We start from the raw sequence: 11240 nt of genomic DNA, 5'->3' as shown, positions 1-11240 counted from the left end.
TTATACTAGCATCTTAATTTTAAGAAGGTTTTATTGCAAAAAAATCATGGGCAAGTTATTAAATTTTATAAGACTAATAGCACTAAAAATTTTCATTTTTTTACTTGGGGTGAATTTGTATGTGAACTGATGCTCTTATAAAACCTTGTAATCAATGTTTATCAATTCTTAATTGTGTGATAATAACATAACAATATATTTGTTTAATATTTTGTAGATGAATACAACTATTTGTCTTGAATTCTTCATCTTAAGTAGGTATGCTAAGCAAAAATGTATAATTATACATAAATCAGTATAATTTTTTATTGATTTCAGATTGGAATGAACAGCTACAAAAACCAATGTACAAAGTTAAAATACGAGTATGACGAGTGCTTTAACACTTGGTTTACACAGAAATTTTTGAAGGGAGAAGTTGGTCCTGAACCGTGCTCGTCATTATTTGAAGTTTACCAGCAGTGCTTGAAGGTGACTATTGACTATTGACCGTAGATATTGCACTATGGAACAGTGCCGCCAACTGAAAGAGGAATACGATAATTGCTTTAACTTATGGTTTAGTCAGAAGTTCTTAAAAGGAGATGACAATGATGAAATATGTGCTCCACTGTTGAAAGTGTACAAAGAGTGTGTTAAGGTACGATCAAATGATTTGGTTCAGTGGGTTGTAGAGTGCTTGCTATTAACAAGTAGATATCGGGTATGGTGTTTTGGTTCTTTAAAATATGGAATGTTCAACACTTATATTTTGCAATTCCAAATGTTATTTTTCATTTAGTTATAATTTTTCACATATTAATAATAACATATCATAATCTCTAGTTGGAGATCCATGTTGACCGTCTTTGAGATCATTCAAATAATGCCATTAAACTGGATCTAACCTTTTAAATTCTTCTCATACCTACGGTAAATACGATGAAACAAACACCTCTACCCTTTCAGTGATGTGGCCATTCCATATGTCAAATGCCATTACTTTTTTTTCCAAGTTATAAATTTTAGGCAAAATATTTGCAGAATTATTATTGTAAAGATGTTTTATAGTTCTTTTGGTTAGAGTACGATAAACAGACCCGGTTTTTATTACAAGCATCGGATACTTTATATATTGAATAAAAGAACTATCAACGTACCTAAAATACTAAATTAAAGTCGTATGTTTCAAATTAATAAAAATAGTCTAAACAATTACGTAATATAATAAATAATACAGGAACTATAACCATTGATCAAACGATAAAATTATGATAGGCGACAGGGAAAATGTCATTTAAATAATAAAAAAACCCTAACAACTTCTTGAAACCGAGAAAGACACGTTAAATCATTTTTTAGTGTCATTTTGTTTAGTTTTCAAAAGTTAACTGCCTATTTATTTAAAAGAAGAACAAATTGTGTTTAGAATGTGAAAATGTGTGTACAGTTAGTGCAGATGATTTAGGTATTATTCAAAATTGCTAATAAATGGTTGATTATATCAATGGGTATAATAATTAAATATCGGTATATTTAATAATTATATATTTGATAATTTCAATATTAAAAAACCTGGTCCGCTTATTTTACTCTACCCGTTGTTTTAAATAGGCCTATATTATTTTAAAATAGTTACATTTTTAAAGTCCAACAAATTAACAATGTACTCCAACAATGTTAACTCTAAAATATTAAAATTTATTTATTTTTAATTGAATTACTATTTAAGAAATAACATTTCCCACATTTTTAAAGTTTATTACAATGGAATTTAGACAATTCAAAACTCGAAGGATTAGTATAAACTTAAATCATCCAAAATTTCATATTATATATACTAGTATTGTACAATGATGTCAAGGGACCAAGAGAAAATGTTTGATTTATTTCAATGGTTTCACCATTATTTACAAATATTCCCAAATTAATAATAGGTGGCTAGTAGGTAGCCTATATGCTGGCCTAAAATCATAATTTCGCAACTATATGTATCTATAACATTAAGTTATAATGTATAATATCTTACAGTGAAAATTATCTAAATACAACAATGTAATTTTAAAATATGGCAGATCCTAAAAAAAGTATAAAAGTCCTAAGTTTGACTGTACATTATTGAGAAACAATAAAATTTTTATAAAACTAACAAAATCACACCATACATTTTGGCACAGTTTCAGTGTTACAAAAATAAATTTAAAACTACTAGGCCTAACTTAGTAATTTAAGTGAAATTTCACATTTTGATAATATGATAGAAATTGGTAGTGAAAGACTTTGATTATATTGTGACTAATTTGTAGAAAGAACAAAACTTGTACCTACATTCATTTGCAGAAGAAAAACTATATTCGTTACATTGCAGATGTGATGTCAGCAAAATCAGAATGTTGGGCAGTAAAAATAATTAGAATAAAATCAAAGACAATCACCCATATATTGAAGAATACACCACACAATTTATAATTCAGTAAAGCTACCACATGAAATGTGGTAAAAATACAAGTTACCTCATACTTTAACCTGTAACAGCTTAGTAGTTCCATGTGGACATATCGGTACTTACAGTATTTACTCAGTTTGTGGTACTCTCACTTCATTACCTAGGCTAATAAGGGTTGCCCAACATTTTTAAACTAGTTCTTAGAAAAAAAAGAAACCAAAGTTGTATGACTGCTAGGTCCACCTAGTTGGCAGTTTTAGATAAGAAACTCTTGTAAAATTGTAATTCTTATTAAATAATTATTAATATCTTTAATTACTTGGATATAAGAACATAAACTTAGTAAACTGTGTTTATAAACTTTAATTGAATGCACGGAAAGATGGTATGGTTAATTAGGTGTGTGTCGCCAATCAGTTGATCTCAACTTTTAGACTGTCTACGAGTATGGTTGACAAGTCAATCATTGTTGTAAAAATCATTTCCCAATCATCCACACTTTAACTCTATAAGGAGAGTCCAAATGATTACTTTTTTCCAACAGAAGATGAAATGTAATGTAAATATAGCCATAGTTTTTTGGAAGAAACCATCTATGATCACAACTAACATTTTCATTGGCACAAAGAAGTGATGCTGATCATAGAATAGTGAGTGCAAGGGAAGAATAAAAATCCTGATGAGTCAGTCACTTATGTAATTTTGTCTGTTATACCAAAAAGAGTATTTGTTCTAGGCTATCTGTACTGATATAACGTAAGTGACCTTGAAAAAATTAGGAAGGCTGGAACACTTGTGAAAAGGAAGATATAAGACCACTTTGAACATCAGGAAAGGAAGATATAAGACCACTTTGAACATCAGGAAGCAGCCAACGCAGCATACAGTGCAGAGAATTACCATATTCATCTTGCTAAGTAAAAGCTTTTTTTAATCACAATTTCCCGCAAGCTGTATTTTTTAAACTTTGATGTCAGCTCCTATATTGTAATTAAATTTTTACTGTGTTAATGACGGTATATTATAGTGTTTAACACAGGAATTTTTAAATATTTCACTTCTTGAGCTCGTAAACAAGATTTGACTCGTATATTTAATTCAACATATTTTTTTTATTGTATAAAAAGTAAAAATATATAATATTCCTGAGTTCAACACTAATTCAAAAGGTGTTTTACAATAATAAAAAAGAATTGGATCATTAGGTGTAATACTTTTCTAGAAAAATCACATCTAGCTAACATTACAAAGATAGACATTAGACTTCCCTTAATATAATCTCTCGATTAGCACATTAATCTTGGTAACTCATTTAATCCCTATTGTTCCATTTGCCCCTTAAAAGTATTGTTTTGTTTGAGTATTTAATAATTGACATTCCGGTATAGTTAATTGTGAAGAGTAGCTTAAACATAGAACTTTACATCAACAACAGTATTATGAATGATTCTACCCAGTAAATCTACTCAACTATTATGGGTTCCCTCAACCTCCTCTTGCTCTCTCCTGCCACCATCCTAACTATGGCAAAGACGATTTCGTTTGCCTATTGAGAACTCTCGATGGTGCACTGAAGGTATTTGTCACCCTTTCTTCTAAGAGGCGGCCTACTGCCACGCATTGAAGCCTTAAGGGCAATTTCTGTTTACTGGGCAAGTAACATCCAATGTAGGAAAAAAAAGAGCATAAGTTCCAGTTACAATGAAAGAGAACAAAAACAATGGAAATGTGTTAAATTTTACTACAAACTTGCTAAAAACAGACATAGCTTAACGAAGCATATAAGGAGAATGTATGCGTCACGACACAGTGATATGAGTGGCTTAAAAGCATTTTGATCATAAAACTATGTCGGTTGGTGATGGTCTCAAGCCTAATTGTCCTTCTACATCAGCAGAATAATGACCAAGAGATAGTCCATGCTGTTATTTGTGGAAACCTTTCATTACCCGTTGGAGAAGTTACTGACAGAGTGAATAGGATTATGATATAAAATTTCCTATAAAATAATAAGTGATAAACTATGATGTGTCATCAGTCCAACATTTATGTAGTTTTTGTTGAGTGACAATCAGAAAGAAACAGCAGAAAGCATGAAGATGATGTTGGTTGTTTTTTTTTTTAATGAAGAGACGTCCGTCAGGAGTTTGTACAAAGTCGTCAGATGGTGAACATAGAAGTCCGTCAGGAAATTGTATACAGTTTAGGGATGCTCTGCGCAGGAAGAGGCCTGAATTGTGAGAAGACGAGGCAGGAAATTGGATCATGATGCACCAATTCACGTACCACTTTTTCTCTGCAACTATATTTTGAAAAACTTCTTTTACCTTACTTATCCACATTTTTCTCAGGAACTAACAGATTTAAGTTACAATACAGTTATAACTGCATCGAAGGTTTCATCATTTTTAAATCATAGAGGAAGTTTATAAAAATGCCTACATGCTACTCCAGAAAATGTGTTCAAGGAAGCTTTCAAGAGTTGAAGGAATGAAGAGAAAAGTTTATTTCCAGTAGTGGGACCTTTAAGGAAATTACAAAATATTATGATATACTTTTACAAATTCAAGTGGTCTAAAAATTAAAAAGTATGTATTTATGAAATGTATAAATAGATTTTTATTTAAGTGTTAAACTAGACTTTGGAACCATTGTGTAAAATTAATTAAATGTGGTCTCTGGGGGCATTAAAATTTGTTTAAGCTAATATTATGTTCATTTTATAAACATATTTTTTTTTTGCACAAAATATGAAAACATTACTATTCAAAACTATCTTAACACTTGCTACTTTAGCCAAAGGGTATTGCTTCTTTAATCTTATCACTGGTAGCAGCCTCAATCTCTTGAACCTCCTTCTGTATACGAGTATGTTAAATTCCTTTCATTTCCTGTCTTAAGCAGTGGTATACATACTGTAGATTAGTTTTCCTTTGTATGTAGTTACACTAGTCTACATAAGCCAATTTATTTTTTATATGTGTTGTGGTAATTCCGATTTATATCTCAGTTAAAAGACCAATTTTAACTATTTGAATCATGCACTAAACCCTCCTTTGTGTCAACACTATATCATTAAATTGGTAATGTTTCATTATAAAATGCACATAAATTAAGTTTATTACTAATATTGTTTACTGTTAATACTGTATTATCCATGATTAAACAGAACAAATATTTTATTCCATTTTTATATATTTTGTTTAGATTGTGGTTCTATTGTAAATATGAGAATATTAAATTTTTCAATGATGAAGACTTTGTGTTCTCCTGTGAAACACATAATCAACAATTTAATTTATTAAAATGAGATATATGTAAACAGTTTAGTTTACGTACAGTATTATTAACTCATAACCTTATTAATGTATAAGCCCTTTGTTTAAACTGATAAATGATAAATGAATGATAAATGATAAATTAATTTATTCCATCATAATAGTACATTGTACAAAACATAAGACTGACTTGGAATTAACTGACCACTTCTACAAGTAATGTGGTCAGTGGACAACAATACAAAACATGATTGTTATCTGAGTCCAGAAAGACAGTACAAGTTGTTATCAGCCTGGCTGCTCTCCGTGGCGGCTAAACACTAATCACTAGATATGGTTTCAACAGAAACTTTTCACTGCACACAACTGCTATGCTTAATATTATTTACAAGAGCAAATGGTTAATAAACAAATTATTATACTTATATATACTAAAGACTACAGAAGCTATATACATATGAATAGTGAAATAAAACATTACCTACATTATTGGAAATTTATATAAATATAGCCTATACCTAATTATGTAGTATACTATTCGTAAAATGAGTTACAGTTTTCATTTAAAAATAATAAAGTTCTAAGCTTGTTACAAAAATTTCTACTATTTACAGATAATTTGACTAGTGCAGTACAATGTATGTCCTTGCTATCCAATCCCTATTTCCTTTTGTCTTCATCCTAATAGTTTCCTCGGCCCTTTATAGAATTGAACTTTGTGTTTGGTGTATTATGCTATGCCTTATGCACATAGACTCATTGCCATTGCTCAGACTAAATTATCTATGAGCAAGGCTCTTTGACTCATATTAAGTGTCCGAGTCCCTGATAGTTTTCCTTCTGCTACCTTTAATATGCCATACCACATCAGAATCAGAATCTCTTTATTAACATGAACATTGAGCACAGTTATGCGTCAAAATATACATATGATACATGGTAATAATACATGATTGTCATTTATGGTTGATTGAGTTTTAGTCTAAGTCTGGCTGATCTCTTCGGTGAATTCTTGAACAGTGTTGTTCCAATAACCACAAATCAAGTTTCCTCTTAATTGACTCTCCAGTTAGTTGTTTGAAAGAAGCTGGGAGCTGATTGTAAAGTCGTGCTCCCATTGTTTAGGGTTTCTTTTCATGAATCGATGTCTGACTGGCGGTATCAGAGATGCATTCTGGGTACTGTAGGAATGTGGTCGTATTACCCTAGGAAGTCCAAGCTTGTCCACATGTAGAATGAGTTCTTGGATATATATTGCTGTGACCGTCTTTATTTTTAGTGGTTTGAATGCTGGTCTACAGCTGTCCCTGGAATCCAGATTGGCTAGAGATTAACATCAAGAAACTCAATTTCAAGTAGATTAAGTACACCTCTTTGTAGTTTTGTTGTTTAACTTAGATTTTAAATGACTATTTTAATAATATCCCACAATGCATTAAATTGTTTGAATTAGTCACCGTTGTGAACTGTAGTAAAAGTTAGGTAATATTACTGTCATTCCTATTGTTTGTTTCATTATTTTTATTCTTTTATTTTTGTAACTACTGATCAAGCACTGTGTACCTAATATTTTCTAAAATTTGCATTTAAAAGTACCTTTGATCTAAAACTTCCAGTGCTCTTATCTGGTTGAACTTATGCATGACAATAATTATGAAATGGGAATTGTTATTACCTACTGCACATCTGATGTAAACAATGTTTCAAGTCTGTCACATCATTTTACATCTCAGTGAAATGTAGCCCTATAGTGATTTTGACAAGAAAATAGTTTTACCTACTATTCCAGTGTTAAAATTATTTACGTACACAATTTCAAATCAATCCATGTAGTTAGTTTTTGCATGATGGAAGAACAAACATTCATCTTTATAATCACACTTTCAAATTCATAATATCAGTAGGATTTGCATTCTAATACATAGATATTGAGTCATTTGTAAAAAATAAGTGTTATGTATTTTTTTTTACAAAACTTTTAGTTTATGTATTCTAGTTGGTTAACCACAATTATCTGAATGGTAAAGTTGGAAAAAAATGAAGGGAATGAGCGGAGACGTTGGACACAACACAGTAGAAAATTATTTTGGAGGGTGCTGACAAACTAGGTGGTTTAGAAGTAAAAAAGTACCCTCCAAAAACAGGGCTGGGGAATCTGTGCCTATGAAACTGTTAAGCTTTAAGACCACATAAATGTTTTCTAGCTTAAAACAAACTACGAGGTACAATTTTAATGTTTTGTCTTTCAAAAAATTAGAAGAGGGGCTTAAGCCTCCTTATATTCACACACCCACGACACAATATAATATATGATATTTTAGGATAATAAGTTGGTGGAAATTTACTATCCACTGTACCCTCTCCCCACCTTCCTGCAGTGGATATGCCAGTCTAGGCTATATCCAAAATTTAGTTTTATTTCTCTTTTATGATGTAGGGTCTGCTTTCAGAATGTAAGTACCGTTTTGAAATAAAAGCACAACACAAATTATTTTTAAGGATAATTTTATTTTTACATTAAATATTGCACCTAAAACTATTTTTCAACACAGTTTCCATTGTTCTGGCACTTGTATTGACAGGTCGAGTGAAAACAACCCTACGGGGACACAACTTGTGATGATTTAAACTGTTTGTTACGATCCCACAATTTATTTTTCTAAAGCCTTACAGAAATACCTAAGAAATACCTAAAGCCTTACAGAAATACTTTTCTGGAGTTGTAATTTAGAAATAAGTTACGATTGGTGACAGTTTTATTAATCTTAAGCCACAGAATATCAAAAAGTTTGATAACTTTTAGAATGTTTTGCCAATTTTGATTATATTTTATTGAAGTTTTAATTATTTATATAATGCCTTACACAGAATATGTGTAACTCATTGCTATGAATGCTATTAAAATTGTTAATATCAAATATGAAGTCCAATTCAAAATAAGAAAAATTTACTACAATGGCAAAACGCATACTTTTGTATTTTTATCAAGAGTAATTGATTATATAAAAACAAAATATTTGAAAAATTGGGATCATGATCTTATAACTCAACTACTAGACGAGATCTGTAGAAAAAAATTATACATATAATTTTTAGGTGATAAAACATTATTTAGGAAAATGTGTTAATTTCAGACAGAACCTGTTAAATGTTATTTTAGATTAAAAAAAAGTTTCTGAAAGTTAATATTTTCGGAAAATTTCATCATATTAGAAAAACCTTTTAATAAAGAATACCTTTTAGAATATAGAATCACTTGGTGCATTAACAAACCATTTAACTTATTTTTCAGAGGACAATGAAAGAAAATAATATAGAAATGAAAGAAATTGACAAGCCGGTATTGGGCACACCTGAAGAAAAGAAAGCTCCACCTTAACGGCAGCGAAAAACAGGACAATTAGCAACGCTACAATCTCAAAATATTCCAGTGATAGGGCTGGAAATGTATTGGCCACATATCCCTGATGGCCCTTTTTGTGTATAATAATTGTTTGTAGGTCTAATACCGTAACTGCACTTTTATTGGGGGCTGCAGGGCTTTCACTTATAAAGAACAATATAAAGATTGCAATACTGATGTTATTCTTAAATATAAAGAACTCAATTTATGGGCTTAATCATGTTATAAAATTGACCTCAAATTTAATGTTATAATTATTTCAATGCTGTGTAAATTTTGGAGCTGTAGTTAAATATTTAAACCCAAGTTTCAAGATTGTTAACTTTAAAATTGTAATGTGCTTTATATTTTATATACATAATATATTTATTTATTTTGACCTTTTTTTGAGTGACCAATATGTTTATGAACATGATGTTTGTACAGTGATCTTCTGTTTCTTTGAGGTGGTCCGGTCCGATCAATTTAGAGTGACTGTCAAGGTCAGGAAAAGTGGAAACACTTTTATCATTCTAAAAGGAATTATAGGCATTTAAAGTAATGAATTTGGAAATTACACGTAAACGTGGTAATAAAAAATGGCTAAAGATAAGAAATTTAAGGTTTTGCAATATGTATAATTTATATGTACATTTTTTACTTAAAGGAATGACGTGTTTTAAATTAATTATGACTAAAGGAAATACAATTTTAAAATGAAATATGACTTAAGAAAAGACTCCAATGAAGTATTATTATGAAAAATAGCATACTTTATACACCCTATAGTCATATTTTATTACATGTAAACATTCATATACTGTATTTATCTTAAGCCTTTATCTGTGAGATATAGCACAATTTTTTACTTTAAATGCTGTATGATTGTTTATGGAATGATAACAGTTTTATTTTTAATTTTCCTATCTTTTCCGCATCTGATTACATATTAGACCGGTAACAAACCTTTGGGTCACCACTTTACCATAATTTCTCTTTTATACCAGAAACAGCTGTCTTGCCAATAACTTTACTGCTATTATTATTTGATCAGAGTGTTTTATATAAACAATTGGTTACTAATTAATTGTATTTATATAATTTGTATGTGTTGTTTTTGTTATATTGTTGATGTATATATTTGACCAGATAGCTGAGAAATAATTACACAGTAAAAGATGGTTTTTTACTAGTGTAAAGTAAAAAATGTAGGAAATTTCTCTTAAGACTTGTTAATACTGCATCAAAAATATTGAATACATCTTTAATCGGTTTTTCTGTCTCAACCATGATCTAAAAATTGAATCATTAGGGTTGAATAAATTGTATAGTGTATTTGAATGCGTAGTAAAGTTGTCCAATAAATTATTCCAAGTAAAAATTAAATATATGAAACATGTTTATTTATATAAGATAATTTAGTGCACTAGTTAGCAAAAGTGTAAAATAATATATCAAAATTATTTGAAAAAATAATTTTATTATTTATCGGTCTACAATTTTGCTATTCATTAAAATAAGGCCAAACGATCTTGTGCTAAATAAATGTTGGTGCTTAAAAAGTTGTTAAACTAATGGAGGGGCTTTGTGTTAAAATTATTTAAGTCTTACTTATATTGATCAGTAAGCGTAAATACCTCAGCGTAATTTCTTTCATTACCTAGATAAAGCATTTATTTATTAAATATTTCATAGGGGTGTTGTAGTTCTCTTTAAAAAATGTCGTAGCTAATTTTATTTAGTAATAGTAAATATGTTTAGAGTAGAATAGTTTACTTATTTTCATTATATTAAAAATTGTGGAAACTATACAAACTGCCTAAGTCTTTTCCTTATCCCCAGTTTTTAAATATGTGTTTTTATATCATGTATATCTCAAAGATCTCAATTGAAGTTCTAAAATTTTAAGCAATATTAATCTAAAATAAAATAAGTTAAAACTATGTTGAGAATTACCAAAAGCTCGGTAGTTTAATATGATACTATAATCTTCAATAAACTATGAAGGTTACCGCTCTGGATGGTTACAATATTCCTCTACAGATGAATAAACTCACCAGTTGGAGTACACCTTATTACGACGCAAAAATTAATAGTTTTAGTTTCTTAACTAAATAATCTATATGATGTTTTCATGTCAATTATACTGTATATA

The 11240-nt window shown here is 29.6% G+C and overlaps 1 protein-coding gene across 1 annotated transcript; it reads left to right on the top strand.

Moving 5' to 3' along the window:
- Positions 1–365: 365 nt before the first annotated feature.
- Positions 366–10896, top strand: LOC124367756 (TP53-regulated inhibitor of apoptosis 1-B-like). The gene is made up of 2 exons (XM_046824845.1): positions 366–640; positions 8996–10896. The coding sequence occupies exons 1-2, from the start codon at positions 506–508 to the stop codon at positions 9080–9082; spliced, it is 222 nt and encodes a 73-aa protein (XP_046680801.1). The 5' UTR covers positions 366–505; the 3' UTR covers positions 9083–10896.
- Positions 10897–11240: the final 344 nt, after the last annotated feature.

Source organism: Homalodisca vitripennis, chromosome 8 (assembly GCF_021130785.1).
Source record: "Homalodisca vitripennis isolate AUS2020 chromosome 8, UT_GWSS_2.1, whole genome shotgun sequence".
NCBI classification, from domain to species: domain Eukaryota; kingdom Metazoa; phylum Arthropoda; class Insecta; order Hemiptera; family Cicadellidae; genus Homalodisca; species Homalodisca vitripennis.
The sequence above is the reverse complement of the archived record's forward strand: the minus strand, read 5'-3'. Positions and strand labels throughout refer to the sequence as shown.